The sequence below is a fragment of the Neofelis nebulosa genome, chromosome 9 (assembly GCF_028018385.1).
Source record: "Neofelis nebulosa isolate mNeoNeb1 chromosome 9, mNeoNeb1.pri, whole genome shotgun sequence".
Classification (NCBI taxonomy): domain Eukaryota; kingdom Metazoa; phylum Chordata; class Mammalia; order Carnivora; family Felidae; genus Neofelis; species Neofelis nebulosa.
Window position 1 is genome coordinate 39,368,766 of NC_080790.1, and position 24,326 is coordinate 39,393,091.

Genomic DNA, 24,326 nt, shown 5'->3' on the forward strand with positions numbered 1-24,326 from the left:
GACACAATGAGGTAGAATGGATACAAGGTCTCCAAACAGACCACCCGTAGCCCATTAGATGCTGCCGTGTCATTCCAGCCTCCCTCTGAGAGTGTCATCGCTAACAGCCACCGACCAGTCACTCTGTACCCAGCACAGTTCCAAGCCCTTCATTTGTAATCACGCTTTAAACCTCACAACGCCTGTAAGATTGGTACCACTATTGGAGTGGTCAAGTGAGCAGGCTCTGGACCCTCTCCACGTGGGTTCAAATCTTGGCCCTTCCACTTTCTAGCCACGTGACCTTAAGTTATTTAAACTCTCTGTAACTCAGTTTCCTCATTTGCAAAAAAAGGAATAATGATAGGTCCACATTTACCACAATTAATAGCATCTTCCTGTGTTCTTTCATGCCAACTATGAGGTTAAAATACAGACACACGCACGCACACACGTTTATATACATACACATAGTGTGTGTGGGAGAGAATATTTGATGACCCTTATTATTTCTTCGGGCATAAGCACAGGGTCAAGCCAGTTCTGGTTTTGTAGAATTTTTGAGTGATTCTAGTTTAAATTCGTTGCTTGGTACGTTTTTGTTTTCTCATAAATAACTCCATTTTCTTTTTTTCATTACACAAGTAGTAGTATTTATGACAAAAAAATCACAACATACAACTAAGTAAGAAAGACTAAAATTATCCATAATCCTCAAACCTAAGGATAACCACTGATAAATTTTACACATTCATTATGTATTTCCAATCCTCAAATTTACACAGTGTTTTAAGACTCATTTCCTTAGTCTGTTATATTTTAGGATTCTCAGCCTATGTCAAAAATACACACTTTCAATATCAATGGCTACCTGGTATTTGTAGTATATGAGCATAACATAATCTCCGCTAGAAATTTGAAAGCTCGATCTTTTCAAGGACAAAGAACACATTTGTAGCAAAAGAATGCATTTAACATTTAACAGAAAGCTATTCCTCTATCTTCCTTAGCAGAGATTCGTCCATAGTCAACAGAACGGAAAATTCTAGGATCTATGACTCTTTCAACATGAACTTGAGGATTATGTTAGAAAGCAGAAAGCCAGAGGATTACAGCCAGAGGTTTGCTTTAGAAAGATGACAGAAAACTCTGCGTGCAGAGAAAGGGGACACGCTCCACCCCAACCTCTAGTAGGGGAGTGGAGACTCCCCTTCAGGAGGTCCCGCGCCTTCTCCAGTTCCCACAAAAGGCAGAGAACAGTGGGCAACCAGTTACCCCCGGGGTCTGACCTACATCACCCCAGACAAAGACTGGAATCTCTAAACCACTACCAGAAAAAACACGACCATTTGTTCAAGAACCTGTGGCTTCCGAGCCCACCTGTGCAAGGAAAGCCCCCCGACCCCCATGCTGCACAATGCAGAGAAGATACCAGCCGCCTGTGGGAGGAGGGTTACACCAGAGCCTATCAGGCTGGAGATCAAGATCGAGGCCAGAGAAGGTCCAGGGAGGAGGATGGCAGAGGAGGACGCAGCAAGGAGAAGCAGGTAGAGGGGAAGACGAAGCACGGCGAGGATGGAGATTCCCACAAAAAGAACAAGAAAAAGGCCAAGGTGCAGCCAGTCAGCACAGAGAAGCCCAAACACAGAAAGAAGAACAACCAGGACACCACAAAGGAGGGAAGGAGGTCCCAGAGAGAGAAGAAGCAACCGGGCAAAGAAAGCACGCAGGAGAGGGACTTGTGGGATGAAGCTATCCTCGGCAGCTGTTACTGATGTTGGGGATTTGGGGCCCCGATATTAAATGACTTGAAGCTGTAAGAAAGGCTGGATTCAATGACATTGAAGCAATTCAGTGGCCACCACCTCGAAGAAGATGAAACTTGATCCCCACCTCAGACTCTGTTAAAATATAAAACCCAGATGGTTTAATGATGTAAATGTAAAAGCTAAAATATAAAACGATTAGGGGGCACCTGGGTGGCTCAGTCAGTGGAGCATCTGATTCTTGATTTCAGCTCAGGTCATGATCCCAGGGTCATGGGATCGAGCCCCAGGGTCAAGCTCTGCTCTAGACTTAGACCCTGCTTGGGATTTTTTCTCCCTCTCCCTCTGCCCCTCTCCCCTGCTTGCTCTCTCTCTCTCTTTCTCTCTCTCTAAAATAGAAATAAATTTAAAAATTTAAACTATTAGAAGAAAGCATAGGAAAATTATTTTTAATCTTGGAGTGTGAATGGTCTTCCTGAATGAGACGCAAGAGTCAGGGTCCATAAAAAAGAAAAAATAAATGTGTTTGCAGAAATATTTAAAATCTGTATAACAGGGGCACCTGGATGGCTCTGTCAGTTAAGTGCCCTATTTCAGTTCAAGTCATGATCTCAAGGTCCATTGGTTCCAGCCCCATGTTGGGTTCTGTGCTGACAGCTCAGAGCCTGGAACCTGCTTCGGATTCTATGTCTCCCTTTCCCTCTGCCCCTCCCCTGCTCACTCACTCTCCCTCTCTCTCTCACAAATAAACATTAAAAAAATTTTTTTTAAATGAAAAAAAATCTGTATAACAGAAGGGTGTTTTTTTTTTTTTTTTTGCAAATTAAAAAAAAAAAAGATAAATATTGTATATATGCATAGAACACCTCCAAAAAGATTTGCTGAACTGTTGGCTCTGGGGGCAAAACCCAACTGAGTAGGGGACAGAGGTGGCAGGCAGGTAGGCTAACTTTTCAAAGTGTTCATTTCTTTCTATTTTGAATTTTGTAATATCTGAGACTATTACCTTTATTATTTTTTTAAGATTTTTATTTTTACTTTATTTTTTAAATGTTTATGGGGTGCCTTGGTGGCTCACTCGGTTAAGCGTCCGACTTTGGTTCAGGTCATGATCTCACGGCTTGTGGGTTCGAGCCCTGCGTAGGCCTCTGTGCTGTCATCTCGGAGCCTGGAGCCTATTTCAGATTCTGTGTCTCCCTCTCTCTGCCCCTCCCCTGTTCGCGCTCTGTCTCTGTCCCTCTCAAAAATAAATAAACATTAAAAAATAAAATAAAATAAAATAAATGTTTATTTATTTTTGGGAGAGAGAGAGAACGGGGGAAGGGCAGAGAGAAAGGGAGACACAGAATCTGAAGCAGGCTCCAGGCTCCAAGCTGTCAGCACAGAGGCCTACGCAGGGCTCGAACCCACAAGCCGTGAGATCATGACCTGAACCGAAGTCGGGCCACTTAACCAGCTGAGCCACCCAGGCGCCCCTCGAGATTTTTTTATTTTTAAGTAATCTCTACCCCCAACGTGGGACTGGAACTCCCAACCCCAAGGATCAAGAGTCGAATGCTCCACTGACAGAGTCAGCCAGATTCCCCAAGATTGTTACCTTTTAAATAAACAAATATTTTTTTTTAATTTTTTTTTCAACGTTTTTTATTTATTTTTGGGACAGAGAGAGACATAGCATGAACGGGGGAGGGGCAGAGAGAGAGGGAGACACAGAATCGGAAACAGGCGCCAGGCTCTGAGCCATCAGCCCAGAGCCCGACGCGGGGCTCGAACCCACGGACCGCGAGATCGTGACCTGGCTGAAGTCGGACGCTTAACCGACTGCGCCACCCAGGCGCCCCAACAAATATTTTTTTTTACAGGCAAGAAATACAGTGGGAAAAATATTTGTAACACTCTATATCTTTTGTGTCAGTTATCAAATAATTGCCTCTTTGCCCCTCTGTGAAACTGGATGGTGGAGACTGCTCTCCTTTGCCAGTTAGCTCGATGCTATAGTCTCGGCCAATAGAGGGCGCTGGAAGGACATTGTAAACTGGAAATAGGAGGAACTTTTGTCCCTTTTCCCAAGGTTGCCAGTTTCCCTTGGCAATGAGTCCTTGTCTTTAAGGGTGTGATCTAGGTGCAGTCCATGACTTCTGACATATTTCTTTGTCCCTGGTGAGCTGCTTGACCTATGCAGATTCTCCCTGCAGAGTCCGAATCTCAGTCATGCGGAGCGTCCCTCTTCAAAGTTTCTCACTTCCTTCCATGTTTACCTCCCTCAAGGGCCAAGGGTGGGCAAACTGCAGCCCACAGGCCAGATTCAGCCCCCTGCCTGTTTTTGTGCTGCCCTCCATCTAAGATTGGTTCTTACATTTGAACCCCAACTAAGCAAAATGCTATCCCAACAAAATGAATCCCATTCTTCTCATTAAAGAACTTTATTCCAAAGTTTTTGCTCACTTACTATTATATTTTTAATTTTATCAAGACAAAGGTTGTGGAGGTTTGCATTCTGTATTGTGATATATAAATATTCCACAAAGCCTAAAATATTTGCTACCTGGCTCTTTACAGAAAAAAAATTGCCAATTCCTGCCTCAGACTCTCCTTGTACCACTTTTCGTAGTTAAAAAACATTTATCTGCTTAAAATATTTTATATTTAATTTTCTCTGTTTAAGTTACTGGAATGGTTTGTCTTCTGATTGAGCCCTGATATAGCCCTACCAGACAAATAGCATCTATCAATTAATAAGAAAATATAAACAACCCAATAGGAAAATAAGCATCTACCTATCCACTTAGTTAACAGATATTGAATGCCAGTCATTATTCTAGGTACTAAGATAAAGCAGAGGATGAAATATAAATGAAATACAAAGATGGAAAGAAGAAAGGAAAGCTTTATTGATGTAGAAAATGGAGCTCATTTCTTGGCTTAGGTCATGATGAGTAGATAACTCACCTGGCGGTAGGTCTGGAAGGACTTTGGGAATCTTGCAGGTTGTGGGAGTATTCATTGTTTGCTGGTTGGTACCATCCCACAGTTGTAGAGCAAAGAGTAAATTTAACCAAGAAGGTCAAAGACTTGTACACTGCAAAGTAAAAAATATTGCTGAAGGAAATTAAAGATTTAAATAAATGGAAAGGCATTCTGTGTTCATGGGTTAGAAAATGTAATATTTTTAAGACGGCAGTACTACATAAAGCAATCTACAAATTAAATGCAATCCCATCAAAACTCCAACAGCCTTTTTTTGCATAAATGGAAAAGATGATCTTCCAATTCATATGGAAATATAAGGGGCTCCAGATAGTTAAAACAACATTTAAAAAGAATAGCAAAGTTGGACAACTCATACTTCCAGATTTTAAGACTTACTACAAAGCTACATGTAGTAGTCCGGGTTCTCCAGAGAGAATTAAAAGGAGATGTATATAGAGATTTATTATAAGGTCTTGGCTCATGCAATTGTGGAGGCTGAGAAGTCCCATGAACAGCAAATCTGCAAGTTGGAGACCCAGGAAAGCTGATGGTGTTGTTTGAAGGCTTAAGAGCCTGGAGGCCAATGATGTAGATTCCAATCCAAGTTCGAAGGCCTGAGGAACCAGAAGTGTGGAGGGCAAGAGAAGATCAATGTCCCAGCTCAGGCAGACATGCAGAGGGAAGGCAAATCCAACCTTCCTCTGCCTTTTTGTTTTATTCAGGCCCTCAATAAATTGGATGATACTCATCCATATTGGGAAGGACCATCTACGTTACTTGGTACACCAATTCAAATCTCTTCCAGAAGCAACCTCACAGACACACCCAGAAATAAAGTTTAATCAGATATCTGGGCATTGATGGCCTAGCCAAGCTGGCATAAAATTTACCATCCCACTGCAGCAATGAAAACGGTGTGCTACTGGCATTAGGACGGACATATAGATCAGTGGAATAGAATTGAGAATCTAGAAATAAGCCCGTACATTTATGTTCAATTGACCTTCAACAAGAGTGCAAAGACTTCAATGGGCAAGGAAGAGCCTCTTGAATAAATGATGCCAAGACAACTTGATATCCACATGCAAAACAATGAAGTTGTATTCCTACCTCACACCATATACAAAAACAAACTCAGAATGGATCAACAACTGAGATATAAAAGTTAAAATTATACAAATATTAGGAGAAAACATCAAGGCAAATATTTATGACCTTGGATTTGGCAATGGATTCTGAGATATGACACCAAAAGCATGAGCAACAAGAGAAAAATACATAAATTGAACTTCATGAAAATTGAAAAGTTCTATGCATCAAAGGACATTAAAATTGAAAAGACAACCAACAGTACAAATATTTGCAACAGTACAAATATTTGCAAATCATGTATCGGAGAAGGGTCTAGTATCCAAAAATGTACAAAGGGCCCTTATAACTCAGTAACAAAAAGACAACCCAATTTTAAAATGAGTAAAGAATTTGAATAGACATACAAAGAAGAAACACAAATGGCCAATAAGCACATGAAAAAATGTCTAACGTTAATCATTAAGAAAATGCAAATAAAAACCACAGTGAGATATCACAACACAGCGACTAGGATGGATATATTAAAAAAAAAAAAAAAAAAGTGACCAGTGTTGGTAAGGATGTGGGACATTAGAACCCTCATACATTATTGGCAGGAATGTAAAATGGTGCAGCTCTTACGGAAAACAGTTGGGCAGTTCCCCCAAAAGTTAAACATAGAATTACCAAGCGACCCACCAATTAGACTCCTAGGAATATACCCAAAAGAATTGAAAACGAGGACTCAAATACATATTTGTACAAGAATGTTTGTAGCAGCTTTATTCACAATAGCCAAAAGGAGAAACAACCCAAATGTCCATTAACAGATGAATCTCTAAACAAATTGTCTCATACACGTACAACGACATAGTCCTCATCTATAAAAAGGATTGAAGTACTTATACACGCCATCGCGTTGCATGAGCCTCAAAAATGCTACGCTAAGCCAAGGAAGCTAGACACACAAGGCCACATATTGTACGATTTCATTTATATGAAATGTCCAGAATAGGTACATCCATAGGGACAAAAGGATAATTGGGGGAGGGGGGTAGTGAGAAGGGGAGGGGCAATAGAAGATGACTACATAACAGGTTCAGGGATTTCTCTCGGGGAGATGAAAATGTTTTGGAACTAGATAGAGGTGGTTAAATACCACTGCATTGCACCCTCTACAGTGTTTAATTTTGTGTTATGTAAATATCACTTCAATTAAGAAAAAAAAAAGAAAACAGCTCACGCCAGCCAGGGGTGTCCCCAGGGTTGTCTGTCCAGTGTATGCTCAGCCCCACACTGCTCATGGGAACAATGAAAATGTTGAGCGATTCTGGCTTCTGGCTGGGCTGTGGGAGCAGCCCTTCATTCCTCACAAGTGTGTGCCCTTGAGGGCAAGGCCTGGGTCTTGGTCACTCTAGGCCCCACCGAGTTTCTCAAAAAGAAAAGAAATTAAAAAAAAAAAAAAATCCCGAATTACGGTCCAGCTCCACCCTGCACTTCCGTGGGAACCTTGGATATCCTGACCTCTCTGAGCCTCAGTTGCCTCAAATGTCACAGGGAGTCATGACCCTGTCCTGGCCACCTCCCAGGGCAGGCGTCCATCACACACGTGCAATTGCTTGACGCAACACAGTGGTGTCACCCCCTCACTGGAAAGCAAGGGGTCCCAGTGGGCTCTTAGGAAACGCACTCAAGACCTTTGAAATGCAGGGAGGATGAGGGCGGAGACCTTGCTAACCTCACACTGGACTCCCTCCCCTACCCCGCCCGGTCTCGTCCTTCCCGTCCCCCCTCCCCCATCCCCCATCCAAACTGCCCCGCCCAGTCCCGCTCCCCACCCACCCCTAGCCAGGACTGTCTCCGCAGAGCCCCGCCGGGACCGGGTGTCCCGGGCTCGCCAAGATGCAGCCGGGGCTCTGGCTCCTCCTGGCCACGCAGCTGGCAGGTAAGACCGGGAGATTTGTGGGGCGCCCGGGACTGGAGCGGGTGGTCTCCCCGGGACGGGAAGAGCCTGAGCTGTAGAGTTTACAAAGGCTGTCCCGGCAGAATGCAGAAGCCGGGGCTGGGGGCGCACTCGGGAGGCGGCATGGCAGGTACAGTCCCTAAGGGTGGTGAGGAAATTCATCCCCAGAGCTCATTACTCCAGGGGCCCCTGGAGCCCCGGGATTGAGGCCAGCTCTGCCCAAAAGCCCGGAGGGGAAGGAGGGCAGGAGTCAAGAAGGAAGAAAAGAGGGGAAGGAAGTGCAGAGTAAAAGGAAAAATGCTCTTGTCTAGGGTTCCCTCCCAGGGGTGTGCCCCCAGGAAGGTTCCAGAGGCTCAGTTCTGGCTTTGGTATTCTGCACTTCACCCAGGGTTCTGTAGACACATTTTTAGTACTTCCGGGAAAGTATTCGGAGGACAATCTGCCAAACACCAGGCTATTGCCAGATCCCAGACCGCTATGGCAGAGTACTTCCTTGGGGTTCCCTGTTTCCAACCCCACCCCCCGCCTCAACTGTCCCTGGGTTGTGTGTGCTGTGGAGCTCGGCTCCAATGGGAGCCCTGCTGGAGCTAGAATGTAGCAGGCAGTCTCCGCTGTCCCTCTCATCAGCCCAGCCAGACTGCCTTTTGGAAGAGGCCCCTCCACACACCAAACTGCCCACTGACCTGTGGTTGATTGCTCTCTTACCCAAAAGCCCAAAGCTGGCCACCCTGCCAGAGGTGACAAGACCTGCCAGCCCCCTACTCTGACCCATGAGCTCAGCCACATCTCAAGCAGAAGTTAGTCGGGGCCATTCAAAACTAGTAGTTAATGCTGATCGTTTTAGAAACAGCAGGCCCCTCTGAGAAGGGGTCACTGAAGAGAGTCAGATGAATCAAATGAGACCGCATAGGTAGCAAGGCCTGGCTCTGTGTCTGGCACGTAGATAGAGCTTGACATTCAGTCTCCAGGGACATAAGAGAGAGACCAGAGTATATTGCAGCCAGGAAGTCTGCATGTCAGGACACAGCAGGGGTAACATACACAAAAAACCCAGGGTCCTTTTGGGCCCCTTTACCCCTTTAGGAGTCACTTCTGGGCTTTCTTGGAAGAACTTCGGGAATCTGTGTATTTGTAGACCCACTGTGTACACGCAACGACATGACAGTGATCCAGGAGAGGATCACAGGTCTCCTTGATTCAGGGAGTGGCTCAAAGTTCCGGTTCTGGGGTCCCAGACCTGGGTTTGAATCTGGATCCACCACATACAGGCTGTGTGACCTTGAGCACGTCCTTCACTTTCCTGAGCCTCTGTTTCCTCATGAGTATGGGTATAAAACAGGATCTGGTGAGGATTAAGCAAGATAATGCATGCACCGTGCTGGGCACAGTTCCGTGAATATTGGCATCATCGATTCTTATTATCTCCCCCAAGATGTCAGTGACCCCAAACAATGAAGACCCTCTACTCTGCTGAAAAGGCAGTATGGTGTTTGGGGAGAAAAGAGAAGGGCCAGTAGGCACTTGGGCCCCAGGTACCATTTCATTCTTCCTTTTTTTTTTTTTTTTTTTCTTAATGTTTATTTATTTTTGAGAGAGAGAGAGAGGGAGAGACAGAGAATCCCAAGCAGGTTCCACACTGTCAGCACAAAGCCCGATGCAGGACTCGAACTCACAAACTGTGAGATGATGACCTGAGCCGAAATCAAGAATCAGATGTTTAACCAGCTGAGCCACCAGGCACCCCTACCATTTCATTCTTGATACAAGCAGAAGCTCAGAGTGGCCTGTGAGTAGAGTCAAAAAGTTCAAGTTCACGGCCCATTCTGGAACCATGAAGTCTGAGACACAAACATCAGCAGGATTGTGCCTTTAGGCCACTACCTCATAAGCCAGCTCCCCTGGGGCACATATATACACACACATTCTCTCTCTGGCCTCCTCTGCCCACCCAAGTCTATGTCCTTCTGTGCCTCGCTGTTCCTGGGTCTCTGCCTGGGTCTGTGGGGTCTCTCTCTGCCCCACAGCTAAAATGGAAGGCTTGCCAGGTCAGATTCAGTTTGTTGGACTTGGCTGCGAAGGACCCAGTCAAATCTTTCCTAAGATTTCATCTGCTGCCAGTAATAACCTCTGATGTATGAGACACGTAGAAAATGATTTACCCGTGTGCACTGCTTTAGAGTTTACAGTGTGTTTTCTTAAATGCTCTAACCCTTGCAGGCAAGCAGGACAATGACCCCAAGCTGCCCTCATTTTAAAGGATAGAGACAGGCTCCTTGACTTCCTGCAGTCCCACCACTGGTATGAGGCAGAAGCTGGGTTGAAGGCCGGGTCTCTGAGTTCCAGTCTAGTTCGTTCTCCATGAGCAATCCCCTACTTGTGGGTGCTTCCCATCTTGAGACTAAAATGAAATCCAAGTGCTGCTTCTGGGGTATCTGTCCTTCCCCTCGAGAATGGGGATCCAGGAACCCATCGCTTGCTGGGCTAAGGAGTGATAGGCTATAGTTGCACCAATAGCAACAGTGAGTTCCTCTTGCTGTTGTCATCACTGTCCAGAAAGGGTGGTTGGCCAGACTAGCCCTGTGCTCTGCCTCTGATTCTGGGTTCCCCTGGGCTACCTGAGTCTCCTACACCTGCTTGGAGCCTGTTGAAGGTCTGTACATAGAGTGGCGGCAAGGCAAGGTGAAAGGCTTTGACTTCAGACTTTGAATCTTTGAGTTTGAATCCCAGATCACTTACTGGCTATTGATGGGACTTGGAACAAGTAACGTCATGCCTCAGCTTCCTCGTCTGTGTAATGGGGATAAAAATCCCCAAATGAGTTTGAGATTGGGTTAAGATAATTTATGCAAAGAGCCAGGCTCATAGGCATGCAATCAAGAAATGGCAGCTCTCTCCCCATCCCCTTTGTAAAGCTGGACATAGGAAACACCTGCCTTGCAGATGGTCTCCTGAGTCCAGGAGCCACTAGCTGCATTGAGTATAGCCCCTGGACCCCGCAACTGGGCAGGTTCTTCCACAGCTTTCCTTCAGTGCTTGACTCAGTGTGACTCCCAGGACCCACAACAGTGGCTGGGAAAATGTGCTGATGGTGTCTGCTCCTTCCGCTTCTCGTAGCTCTCCGTGGCAGCTCCGTACTCCAGCAGGCTCCTGGGTCCGTAATGGTTCAGACCAACGGAATGGTGATAATGTCCTGCGAAGCCAAAACCTCGCCCACTAGCACGCGCATCTACTGGCTGAGACATCGCCAGGCTCCAAGCCCGGACAGTCGCTACGAGTGCCTGGCCTACTGGGATCCCATAAAAGGGATCGTGTATGGACAGGAAGTGGAGCCAGAGAAGCTAACTGTGTTTCCGGACGCAACCCGGTCCATTCTCAATCTCACAAGTGTGAAGCCTGCAGACAGTGGCATCTACTTCTGCATGACCGTTGGGTCACCAGAGCTGACCTTCGGGAAGGGAACTCGGCTGAGTGTGGGTAAGAAAGTACCTCAGTGCTGCCAATGAGTATGAAGCGCCTACTGTGTTCTGGGTGCATGGCAGACACTAGAGCTGCCCCCGCTCTCAGCGAGCCCCACTCTGCAGGAGGCGGGGGGGGGGGGGGTGGTGCCAGCTGTGAGCCATAGAGCTACGGCTAGTAGGAACAGACCTAGCCAGGGCCAAGCACACGCAAGTGTTTTATGTAGTCATTTCACTTCATGCTGCCATCTACCCGGGGAAGTAGGGAACTGAGTCCTGTTCCAGATGGGATGCTTAGAAGCATTGCTACTTCTTCTGGGGACAAGGCAGTGCTGTCCTTTGGCCGCCACATCAGGCCTACCTGAGGCTATGCCTAGATTGGCCTCAGTCCCCAGACCTGACCGTGGTCTCAGAAATTCCCACCAAGTGTGCATCCCAGGAAAGAAAGTCCTCATTGCCTGGACATACCCAGTGAAAGCATTTCTAGGGCCAGTGGAGGGGCAGATGCCCTCACATTCTGAACCGGGGGCCTATGGCTCAAACCCACACCCGGAGTTACAGGGAGTAAGGAGACTGGCACCCAGGCCTAGCTGCACATGCTGCTGCATATTCACTGTGTGCCTTTGCACCAGTCCCTCTGCTCCCTGGCCTCAGTTTTCCCATCTGTATCATGGGGCTGCTGCTGGCCTCCACGACCCCCCCCACCCCCCGCCAGCCACCCTGAGAAGCTGTAGTTCTGTGAGTTGAATCAGCATGCCCAATAGAAATAGAAAGCCACAGATAAAATGTAAAAATTTCGAATACCACGTTTATCAAAGGAAAAAGAAATGAGTGGAATCAGTTTACATACTATATTTTTAACCCAGTGTACCCGCAGTATCATCATTTTAACTTGTAATCAATATAAAAATTATCACTGGAATGTGTCACATTCCCTTTCCATGCTAAACGTTCGATGTGTTTTTAACATTTCACGCATACAGCACACCCCGAGTCAGACTGGCCGGTAGCCAAGGCGACAGGTGGCTGCAGTATTGGAGAGTGAGGATTAAGCTGTGAGAGGTGCGAAGGAGTCGTGGCAGAAATTCTCAAAAGGCCTGGTCTGGCTTTAGCCCCCTCCCCAGGTTAGCCCGTGGCCGGCCAACCCCCCACTGCGGTCCTCCTACTGTCCTGCTTCCCGCTCACCTGGCTTCTTCTCAGGCTGGGGGCACCGAGAATGCCAAGTCCCCCCCACACTGCCCCCCCCCCCCCAGGAATTAGGTCACTCAGCATGGGAAGATGCAGGGACAGCTAGGACAGCAGCACAATTAGGAAGACAAAAACCAGAGTGAGGTTGCTCTCCCATCTCTCCAGCTTTGGGTCTTCAGTCAGAAGGTAGGGGTTGGGGGATGAGATCTCTGGGACAAGAAGCTGAGGCATTCTCAGCAGGGAGTTGACTGATTCCTGTATTGAACACTGGGTTTTGGGGGGTGTGGGGTTTGGGTGTGGTTTATTGTTTTTGTCTCTACAAGCCCTGCATTTTCCCACTCGTTAGATTTGGGGGTCTGAGAAAGATAGATGATGAAATAAGTAAAACTGGTTTCTAGAAGTTTCCCCCTCCACCTCCACCACCACTCACCCACTCCTGGCTTTGATATTTCCAAACCCCTCATGCTGACCCTCCCCAAAGCATGTGCTTGCAACTGCCACATCTCCCCAGAGTCAGGGTATCAAGAGCCAGGCCCCACCCCTCCTGCGGAAGACAATGCATACTGAAAGGGGAAGCTCGGGCAGTAAGGAAAGTATTGGGGAGGGGGGTAAACGGCCTTTTGGGGGCTAATCACACTATGGGTTCAAAAGGCCTGTCCCGCTCAACGAGGAGAGAAGCGGGTAGATTTGAATGGGGAGCTGGGGGAGTCAGGAGGAATCAAGGGGACCCAGCTCTGGGCAAGAAGAAATTAAAATGGAACAAGCCTTCCCACAAACCCCTCACCGAACCCCGACCACTGAGCCCAGCCAAGACCCTGAGGTCCTATAGAGCTGTCTCCCTTGCAGGCTTCCCACCAACCAGCCGAGAGACATCTGTGCCTCCTCGTGTACAAAGTAAAGGGAGTGGACACCTCCAGGGCCGTAAGGAGTAAAGGAGAAAGCCATGCTGGGTCACCCTGAGCAGAGAGCCAGGCTCCCGCATGCTCTGGGAGCACCATGGCTAGCGTCCTTTTTTCCTTTAATGCTAGTTTCCCTCAGCATTCCCACGGCCAAGGCCCTTGACCCGACGGGCCTTTTTGTCGAAAAGCATGTGCACCTGAGGTGGTGTGGCTTAGTGAGAGCCTAGAATCAGGGTCTCTTGGCTCAGATCCCAGCTGTGCTGGTTAGGGTTTCTTGAACTTCAGACAAGCTAGTTCCATTCTCCGCGCCTAGGCTTCCTCAGGGATTATATGGAGATACTCGTTCCCATCGCCAAAGTGGTTGGGTTGAATACGCTTAAGCTGAGCTGCTTAGTTCTGCCGCTAGCACATGGCGGGACTTAGCAAGGGTTCATTCTTGGTGGTTGGTTCTTCCCAGAAACCTCACAAAGCAGGCAGAGCGTGTCATCTCTGCTTCCCAGAGGAGACTCGGGTCGGCCAGGGTCCAAAGTGTCCACTCTTTATATGGAAGATGCCAGCCCTGAAGTGACCATTTTGTTGGCTGCCCCTCCCTGTCCTCCCGATTCTAGAGTTTAAACTGATGGTGTTATCTTCCCTCTCCTACTGTTTTGCAGAGGATCATTTTTGTGAAATGTCTTTGCTCAACCCACAGAGACCAGGGCTGGGTTCAACAGCACCCAGTGCTCACCACCCTGTCCCTAGCATCTCAGAACCTCAGGTGTCTCCCTTCACTCTGTGTGCCTGTCCCACTGCCCTGCCCCGTCACGTCAGCATGTAACACTGGCGTAGAACAAAAGAGAGGAGTGACCCATCCACGAGTCAGGAGACGGGGTTGGGGTGGTCCAGGCAGGCGCTTGGCATCGTGGGGCTTCAGGGCTGGCGCCTTACATCACTGGTGTTCGTCTTTGAAAGTAAAGGTTGAGACTAGAGGTCCTTCCAGCTCTGATAGTATATGACTTGTAAAGACACTTGAGAAGGAAAGAAAATCCCCATATATGCAACCTGCATGGTATTGTATGTGTGTTAAAGGGCACCCTCCTTTCTGTGAGCCTCCTCCACCCGGTTAGGGATTGGCAGGTTGGCTGAGGGGCTGGTCTTGTCAAGCACTTGGGGACTCCAGCTTCTGCTCAGGGTCTTTGGCCAGGGGGAGCCATCTCTACTGCCCCATTTGCTGGGCATGCTGTCCCCTTTAATTCTCACGACAACCCCAAGAAAGAACTGGGAGTCATCTTTATTTCAGCAGATGGGAAAACTGAGGCACCGAAAAGTGATAGGACTTGCCCCAAGTCACTCAGTGGTTAATCAGGGCATCTGGGGCTCTCTTCACGTCCATGTGGGTCCAGAGCCCCTCTCTTCCCCAGACACCAAAGTGACCCCCTGCCTCGACTCTCAGATAGGTCTGAGAGTTGGGGAAGCACATAGAAAACTCGATTACTCTATCACCTTGAAGCCCTGCAGCAGCCCAGGGAACAGTCGTAAGGGCTTTTGTATCTACATGGAAGACATGAGGTTTTAACTTTTGTCTGCAAGTCCACCTGCTGATTATCTGGCTAAGACATGTGTCTTGCTTGCTTTCTGTAGTTGATGTCCTTCCCACCACTGCCCAGCCCACCAAGAAGCCCACCCCCAGGAAGAAAATGTGCCGGCCCCCAAGCCCAGTGACCCCGAAGGGTGAGTTCTCCCATTCTCCTGGACCCTCAGAAACAGAGCAGGAAGTTTTCCTTCTTTCTTTCCTTCCTTCCTTTCTTCCTTCCTTCCTTCCTTCCTTCCTTCCCTTCCCTTCCCATGTGTGGACTCTAGCCTGTTTCTCTGGCCCCACCCTATCTGGGGTCAGAAGGGAAGCTGAGTGTGACCACAGTGCTGCCCTCCAACAGCTCACAGTCTAATGAGGAACACGCTTGAAAATTGTCCTAGAGCAAAACTTAATGGAGGATATGTCCACCCCAAAACTTGCACACCAGTGTTCCTAGCAGCATTATTCATAATCGCCAAAAAAGTAGAAACAACTGGTAAATAGATTAACCAAATATGGACTATCCACACAATGGAATATTTGACCATAACAAACAGTGAAATACTGATACAGGCTACAACATGATGAACCTTGAAAATATTACACAGTAAAAGAAGCCAGACACAAAACCATGTATTATGTGATCCCATTGATAAGAAACGTCCACAATATGACATTTCATAGAGACAGAAAGTAGATTAGTGGTTGCCTAAGACTGGGGAGTTGGGAAGGTATGGAGGAGACTGCTAAAATGGGTACAGGATTTTTGGTGGGGGAGGGGAGATGAAAATGTTCTAAAATTAGATCGTGGTGCTTGATGGGTGCAGAATTCTGTGAATATACCGAAGACCATCAAATTATACACCTGGAGCAGGTGAACTTGGTATGTAAAGTATATCTCAGTAAGACTGTTTACAAACAAAAATAACCAACCCACGGGACCAGAACTTTAAAGTTTTTCGGTTTTAATACCTAACAGAGGGCCTAACACACCCAGTATGTGCTAATATCTGTTTGCTAATGAGTGACCTAACTTGCTTCTCTGTGCTATGAACACCAGACACAGCAGCTGGAGAACACACACACACACACACACGCACGTGCACTTTCCTTGAACCATTAGCCCAAACGTGCAAATGTGTTTCTGGAAAAATACTGACCTCTGCTCCCCAAAAGATACTGGTGACAAACAAAGTGTCATCTGCTCCCACCCGGGGAACAAATGACAAGCTGCCCCACTAGGGCTGCCTCGTGCTGCTGGGTTTGCTTTGTCTTAAATGTATAAAGTAACAGAAAGAGCTGAGGGACAGGCATCTCATGGGATTGGGAGAATGGGAACGGGAAGCTACCCCATGAGGTCCCGGTAAAAAAAAAAATCGGAACCCAAGTGCAGAAGGGCAAAGTCTTGGTGAACATAAAGGTAGAGATAGATTGACCTCATTTTACAAAGTATCTATACCCCACAACTTGGCCTAAAGGATTTTAGGCAAGTTACAACAACAACAATAACAAAACAACACAAAAGGCAAATGCAACAGGTCCATTACGTTGAAGGTGCCAAAACTGGGTCTGTGCTGTGACTCTAGAGAAACGGCAAAACCAGCTGAACCAAAGGCAACACTCCAAATAACATGGCACACAAACCCTGCCCCCCACAGCGATAGAAAGAAACAACCCCAAGCTCCCGGCTTCAAAGCCTTCATGTCAGTGTTAAATTCTAGAAAAAGTCTGCTCTGTTCATCCTTCTATAAGGCCTGCTGAACAATAGTGAACTCAGTGGAGCAACACTTTTGTAAGAGATGTGGACAAAGGTCTTTGAGATTCTTGCATCATTCCTTATGTCGACCCCCAGTAAGATCCCAGGGCAAGAATGCAAATCCAACATTAGTAGGTTATTAAGAATAACCAGGTTGTGTGTGAAAGTGGCCAAGTGGGGATTGGGGGGGGAGAAGTAGAGGTTGCATTGGGGGTGGGGGCCATGAGACAGGGTACCTTAGGGGTAAGTCAGCCAGGTTTAGGTCTGACTCTGCCTACCACTGCCTATACTGTGTGACCTTGGTCAAGTGATTCAGCCTCTCTGAACCTGTTTCCTCATGTGTAAACTAGGGATGTTTACCTGGCTAAAGGGAAGGCATGATTAAATAGATGCTATATGCAAAGCACTTACCTTGGGGGACACCCAGATAGATCTCAAAACTTGTCATCATGAATGAAACCATGTGGCCACCCTGGGGAAGGATGTGCTCCCTAAGGCTTAGGGCTGTCCCTTGAGATGATTCTGAGACAATTTCTAAATTGCTGTGTCAGGAACGACGTGGTGACTTTCAGACTTCAGCAGACTCCGAAACCCATGTAAGGCAAGGAAGGCCAGGCCAGGTCATACAAGTGGCCAATATATGAAAATAGACTGAAGTTGACAAACGCCATTTTTCACCCACTAGACTGGCCAAAAACTAAACACTCTGATAATATCAAGGGTCGGCAAGGTGCACAGTTGGTGGTTAGGAATGAAAACCAGTGCGGCCTTTTTGGAAGGCATTTCACAGTGTATGCCTTCTGTGTATTTCACAGTGTATGTTGTAACAGTACAACATTAAATGGACATAGTCTATGGTTTGGCAGTTCCTGTTTTCAATATCTGCCTCGGGCAGGCTCCCACATTAGGAAAAATGTACCAGGATGTTCTTTGCAGAGTTATTTATAAAAGGAAAACATAGGAAATAAATGAAAAGCCCACTGATGGCTAAATAATCCATGCTATGTTCATACTTCAAATGTTACTCTACTAGAAAAAGGAGTGTGCTGATATATTTAAAGAAAGAATGGTTTGCACAACAGTTTGTACAATATAAGCCACTGTATGCTGCAAAACAAAAACAAAAACAAAACTGTAGGGATGCCTGCGTGGCTCAGTTGGTTGAGTGTCCGACTTTGGCTCAGGTCATGATCTCACGGTTCATGGGTTCGAACCCTACATCGGGCTCACTGCTATCAGCCTGTCAATGCAAAGCCCCGCTTTGGATCCTCCGTCCCCCTTGCTCGCTGCCCCTCCCCCCACTTATGCGCGCTCTGTCTCCCTCTCTCAAAAAATAAATTTAAACAAAACATTTTTAAAAAACCTGTATGTGTCTGCATAAATACAAAGAGAAAGGTACCACGTTAACCATGGCATTTATTTCTGTGAAGGAGCTAGCATGCCAAGGAACACTCTAACCATATACTTGAATCTTTTACAAGGAAAATACATTCAGCTATTTCTTGTGAAATTAAAATAAATTTTTAAAAATAAATAGTAAAAATCTCATTACCAGGCATGAAAATTACCTATCTCCTTTAGAACATAAGTAGCTCCTGCGTTTAATTAATTTTTAAAATGATGATGTGGGACATAAAATTTTTTTATTTTATTATTTTATTTTTTAATTTTTATTTTTTGACAGAGAGAGAGCACACAAGCAGGGTAAAGGGGCAGAGGGAGAGGGAGAGAGAGAATCTTAAGCAGGCTCCGCCCTCTCAGCGTGGAGCCTGACGCTGGGTGGGGTGGGAGGGGCAGGCTCCATCCCACGACCCTGGGATCATGACCTGAGCTGACATCGCGCATCAGATACTTACCTGACTGAGCCACCAGGGCACCCTTGGACGTAAAATGTTCTATGTAAAATTATCTCAACGTGTTCGAAGTGCCTAGAAAACACGATGAGAGAAAAATGTGCAGCAGTGGTATTCTCTGGGAGGTGGGGCTTCCAGTTGATCAGTTGATTTTTCCCTCTGTAATTTATCTGCATGTATCTGCATGTCTCAAATGTTCCATACGTGTGTCTTTCCCAGGCCCATCCTGTGGCCTCCTCACCCTCGGCCTGTTGGTGGCTGGAGTCCTTGTTCTGCTGGTGTCCTTGGGTGTGGCCATCCACCTATACCGTAAGTTGTGGCCTCTTGGGCCACGATGGCGACTCCTTTTGCCATTGGACGTGTCCCCGAGGTCCTTCCTCTTCTAGGGAAGCAGGACAGATGGCAGTTTGGTGGAAGTTTATACCCACCTTCCCATCTGGTAGTTCCAGAGGTGCTTCTTGGCCTGAGGCCATCCTGCAGAGGTCAGAGACCACCCTGTCTCTGGAGTCAGACAAACCTGGGTTTGAATCCAACTCCACTATTCTTGGATCTAGTGACCTTGGGCACATGCCCTGGCCTCTCTGAGCCTCAACTGCCCCACCCAAGAGTAACAATATTACCTACCTCCCAGGGTTGCTGTTTGTAAAGTCCTGCCCAAAGTGCCTGGCATGAGATAAGCGGGAACTCCCATGAGCACTCGGGACAGAAACAGTACACAGAAGACATTGCAGTGGGGTTTGGGTCATGTTCCCAGAAACTTGAACTCCTTCTCTGTGAGGCTGCAGAGAAATTCAGAGATGACTGCCTCTCTCAGCCCCTCTGGAGACGAGATCATCTGCTCTGGGCTCCCAGGGTTCATAAGAAAGAGGGGAGTTATATGGGAGGCCCTCACAACTGCCCAAGAGCCCAGGGCTCTCCTTCTGGTCCTTCTGCTCACCTGTGCCACCTCAAGCAAGGTACTGACCCTCTCTGGGCTTCTATAAAATGGGAGAGGGTGAGACCCTCTCCACAAAGAAATGTGTCATGCGCACATTTTTGCATAAAATCGCCATCCGCAAAGGGATCCATTTGCCCCCATTGGAAGAACCCCATTAAAGTTCAGTGGTCTGCAAATTTTTTTGTTCAAGGATCTCATTAGTAAAAACATTTTTAAATTATGAACCCTAACTGCATGTAGATCTTATTAGTAAAAACTTTTTAAATTACAAACTCGAACTGCGATTAGGTGTATTTATGTCATATATTACGTATGTTACGAAATGTGCTTCAGAAATGAAAAGAAATAAAGGATGAGACAGACATGTAAACAGACATGCTCAGACTTCCTTCCTACATCCCGTTGGGAGATCTTGTGCATTTCCCGCGCACACACGCTTTAGCTTAAGTCCACCGACCACCTGTCTGTACACCTCTCATTCCTGACCTGCTGCAAAGGGCAGACTGACATGTTTAAGAGCACATAGACTGGAGTAGATTAACTGAGTTTGAATTCTGGTCTTACTGCTTACTAGCTGCGTGACTTTGGGCAAGTCATTCCACAACACGCGTGTTCTGTGCCTCTGTTTCCCCATATACGAAGCATAAATAGTAAGAGTGGTACTCAACTCACAGGCTTGCTGCGAGCTTTAAGGGAGTTAAACCACATAAAGCTGGAGCAGAGCCTGGCACCAGGGAAGTGGTCTGAGGTGCTGGCTGCCCCTCTGGTCTCTTTCCTCGCTCTCTGGGGCTCGGTGTCAGCCACCCACAGCCCATGCCAACCGATGTTCTTGTTTGCTTCTTCCAGGCCTGAAGAGGAGAGCCCGGCTTCGCCTCCTGAAACAGTAAGTGCTTGGGGCCTCAGAAGAGTGCCCATGACGCGGCCCTGGGTGTGGTCCTGGCTTCCTCAGCCCCTGCTGCTGCAGCCTCCACCCACAGGGGGCCAAAGCCAGACGCAGCCTTCAAAAAAATCTCAGACTGTATAAATAGATGGAGCGATAGAGTTCAGGAACAGAGAGCATCTAACAAAACTACTGGGTAGCCGTTTAAGTCAAATTTCAAGCACTGAAAGCTTTCGCTTAGCTCTCCCCATGTTCACAGTCAACTCTTGAAAGCATCGGATACGGTAGGATACCCCAAACTCTTTTCATTTGACTTGGTCCTTCATGACATGGGAGGGTTACCTTTATAGACCAGTTGAAAGACTTGCTCAAAGCATTTGGGATGGTAAACGGCAGAGCTGGATTCGAAAACCATTCCCTGCTTCCTTCCCTGCCGGTATTGGGCTGCCTGGGTCCCATCTTCTACCCTAGACCCCACCCGGGTCCCAGGGGTTGGCAAATCAAAAGGTTGAGTCACATATACAGGGGGGCTAAAAGGCACTCGCTCTTCAGGTCTACTGAGCTGTGTAAACACGGGCAGAAGCCCAGAGGCCCTGAGGGGCCAGAGGCTACTCCCAACCTCAGGGACTTCGGGACCTCAGCTGGGCTGTGGGCAGCGTTCTTGGATTACTTTTTCTTCCTCAAAATACTGCTTTCCATCTACCTATCTCATTAATGACAAGCCCCTCTATATAGAGGTGTTCGGAAAAAAAGAAAGCCCATCGTGCCTCTAGATTAAAGAGGGCAACAGGGCCTTTGGCTTAAGAGCTCTGCCTCCAGCACGAGGGTTTGAATCCTGTCTGCCACTCACCAACCATGTGACTGTAGGCAAGTCACTTCACCACTCTGAGCCTCTGATTCCTCATGTAAAATGGGATAACAGTACCAAACTCATGGCTGTTGTGAGGACTTACTGGGTTAAAACCCATAAAGTGCTCAGCCCGTGGTCCTGTGGAGTCAAAGCACAAACTCATGTTCCTTACAAAAGTCAACTCTACGAGCCAAACAGCCAAGGAACAAAGTATATCTCTAAATACTTGAAAATGTAATCTCCATATAAACTCTATATAGTATTCTCTACCTTATTAAATACATCATATTTGTAGCTATAGTTGCTTGACTATAGACAGTCCCTTAAACATGCCTGCTGTATTTTATTGGCAATTTTCAATCATTTTGATTGTGCACAATTTACACAATTTTAGGTGCTGGATTTAGAAATTACCCCCTACCTAAGAGACAATAACCTGAGTGTATTTGTCTGAGCCTAGATCTGCAGAATGTTCCATTCAACATCTTCCCCATGGTGACCCCATTGGGGGGGGGGGTCCCCATTAGGGTACTGCCCCCACCAACTCCTTCATTTTAACTTGTTCCCAAGTGATCTGATGACAGTTTTAGGGGAGCTGGATATAGTGTCTCATGCTTTGACAAACCCAGGGGTTCTGAGGACCCACCGTGATGGGGAAGGAGCTGGGGGTTGGTCACGGGGGGCCGTGAGCCCTCTTAACCCTCTGCTGTCATCGGCTGCCTGTACTTAGGCTCGCCTGTGAGACATCATTTGAACAAAAGGGTTTGTGACTACAAAAAAGTTCGAAACCACCTCTAGTTTTGCTGCCATGATGCAGGTGTGGACAAAAGAGTCCATGGGCCTCACAGATCAGCTGTTCCAAACTCAAGTTGTGATTTGGGGAAGATGTTCCCCAGCCTATAACTGACCCTGGAAAATCTGCCCATCAGCAACCAACTTCTGGCCCCTCAGTGTGCATTTGTCAATAGCTTATCTAAGAAGGTACTGCAGGAAGTAACACTATTCAAAGCTAGAGTTCCTTGGGCTTTTTGTTTTGAGCTTCTTCATTTTTTTTTTTAATGACTAAGATGGGCCCTAAAAACATACTAGTGGAAAACTCCTGGCCCCCGGGCTCCTTACTGGGAGTGGAGCCCTGTATCCCCGCACGTCATTTGTCTCTGTTACAGGAAATTCGTATCATTTCCCTGAATGATAAGTGGTTTCTTGACTTGCTATTGTTTTCAGGTTTTATAAATGAGCAGAGAATATGCTTTTGGTGTCCTGCTACAAAAATACGTTGGTCAATAATGAGCAAGATCTGGAAAAATGAGAGAGAAGGGACACGCTCAACTCCCTCAATTGTGGTAATTTCACTGACCTGCTGAAGTTGCCTGCTTTTAACTACTGCAAGTTCTTTCTGTGGGCCTCACGCATGGGAGAAACTTGTTAGTTGGTCATCGCGAATCACGGAGAGAAGGCTTCAGAGCCCCGGAGCACTTCCTGCAACTTCCTGCAAATGAGTAAGAAATGCCGCCATGACACCACTCCCCAGCTCCTGTACTCACCCTGGGCTGGGACCCTTGTGTTGGCCATCCGGCCACCTTCTCGCAAGTTGCTTTGCCCTGATAGGGCAGTGGCATGGAGTCCTGAGTCTCTCGTGGGATGGTGCTGGGATGGCTCCTCCTTGGTCTTCCCGGGGCGGGGGTCACCGTCCTCACTGAGAGCCACAGAGACCACACCCAGCTTGGAACCGTGCTTTCTGTGAAGGGCTGACTCAGTCGGTTCAGTCTCCAGGGACCTCCTGTGGAGCGGGAACTTGTGGTGTGGGAGCCGGAGTTCACTTAATCTCCCATTAGGAAGTTCCTCAATCTCCCATTAGGAAGTTCCTCGACTTTCACTTCGGCCCTCCCATGGCTTGTATATTTCTTCTCTCACTGTTCTTTTTATGAAAATGTCTTGGTTGTAAAAATAAAACCCTGAATAAAAGATGCGAACGGCTCCCGTGATGTAAAAGCACAAAGCCCATCTGTACAGCAAAGATGTTAATGCTCAGCTAAAACAGAAGTAACAAAGATAAAATGTGCCTGTCCTCATCTGCCCCCACAACATGCTGTCGTCTGCATTGTAGGCATTGAGAGAGTCTCAGAGGCATCGAGAGAGTCTGAGAGGTTGGGAAGCACCCAGAGCCAGGCGGCAGGGGCCCGAGGGGCCGACTCTTCTGGCCACTCCAAGCCATCTTCACTAGTTGTACAGAGTGGAACCCCAGACTCCTAGCCACAGGCTGGTGACCTTATAGTAAAAAGAAGGTGAGGGGAGCCTGTGTGGCTCAGTCGGTTGAGCATTAGACTCTTGATTTCGGCTCAGGTCATGATCCCAGGGTCGTGGGATCAAGCCCTGCATTAGGCTCTGAGCTGAGTGTGGAACCTGCTTGGGATTCTCTCTCTCCTTCTCCTTCTGCCCCTCCCCTGCTCATGTTTTCTCTCTCTCTCTAAAAAAAAAAAAAAAAAAAACAAACTAGAAGTGTCTCTGTCCTCATGTCCTTGCTTCCTTCCTTTTTTTTTTTTTTTTTTTAAACTGTTTCTCAGCTTTGACGGGGAAAGAAAATGCAAGAAGAGGCTGAGCTGGATGAGGGAGTTGAGATGAAGGTCTTGTGCCTTCCGTAAAAGCCCAGGGATCTTATCTTGACTCCCCACTCTCGGCCTTAGCAGCATGAGAGCTACTGAGCCAAAAACGAATGCGGCCTAAGGCTGCGTTCACTGAAGCATCATGCGCAGGCCACAGGAGAATAGAGCCCCAGCTGCTTTTCCTGCCAGCTGGGAGGTGCAACTGTGGAAGGGAGATGGCGAACCAGGCTCTGCCCAGAGGCCTCTGGCAGCCACAGAAAGCAGGAAAGGAAAGATGGCTCGAGGGGAGGGGGCCGCGTGGCCCTCTCGCAGCATCAGGGATGCCGCCTGTGGAGCGAAGGTCACAGAACTAGGTGTGGGTGGGAGTTAGAAGGGTGTCCATGCAGAAGGCGCTTGAGAGAAACGAACACTCCCTGCCCATCAGCTCTGAGGACAACGGGACAGGCTGCCTCCCAGGGCCCAGGGGAGGGGGGCAGGGCCAGGGTAGCCTGGGCCAGACTCCTCCAGGGTTCACATTGAAGGTGGGCTTCTTGCTCTAAGACATCCCATTTAATATGCGACCAAAGCCCAGATATGCAGTCTACCGTCCCTGCAGGCTCACACC

At 47.4% G+C, this 24,326-nt stretch overlaps 2 protein-coding genes across 2 annotated transcripts; both read left to right on the forward strand.

Moving 5' to 3' along the window:
* Positions 1-1,115: 1,115 nt before the first annotated feature.
* LOC131486304 (lysine-rich coiled-coil protein 1-like) lies at positions 1,116-1,754 on the forward strand. The gene has a single exon (XM_058686388.1). It carries the CDS (start codon positions 1,116-1,118, stop codon positions 1,752-1,754), a length of 639 nt encoding a protein of 212 aa, XP_058542371.1.
* Positions 1,755-7,597: 5,843 nt separating this feature from the next.
* On the forward strand, positions 7,598-23,088 carry CD8B (CD8 subunit beta). Its single transcript, XM_058683396.1, has 6 exons — positions 7,598-7,731; positions 10,864-11,223; positions 14,912-15,001; positions 18,672-18,761; positions 20,236-20,272; positions 22,344-23,088. The coding sequence occupies exons 1-6, from the start codon at positions 7,689-7,691 to the stop codon at positions 22,354-22,356; spliced, it is 633 nt and encodes a 210-aa protein (XP_058539379.1). The 5' UTR covers positions 7,598-7,688; the 3' UTR covers positions 22,357-23,088.
* Positions 23,089-24,326: the final 1,238 nt, after the last annotated feature.

Bases quoted from the DNA above. Each gene is read 5' to 3' on its own strand.
- LOC131486304 (XM_058686388.1), top strand. From the start codon at position 1,116: ATGACAGAAAACTCTGCGTGCAGAGAAAGGGGACACGCTCCACCCCAA.
- CD8B (XM_058683396.1), top strand. From the start codon at position 7,689: ATGCAGCCGGGGCTCTGGCTCCTCCTGGCCACGCAGCTGGCAG. The intron at 11,224-14,911 runs GTAAGAAAGTAC...TGCTTTCTGTAG, and splicing joins GGGAACTCGGCTGAGTGTGG to TTGATGTCCTTCCCACCACT. The intron at 15,002-18,671 runs GTGAGTTCTCCC...TGTCTTTCCCAG, and splicing joins AAGCCCAGTGACCCCGAAGG to GCCCATCCTGTGGCCTCCTC.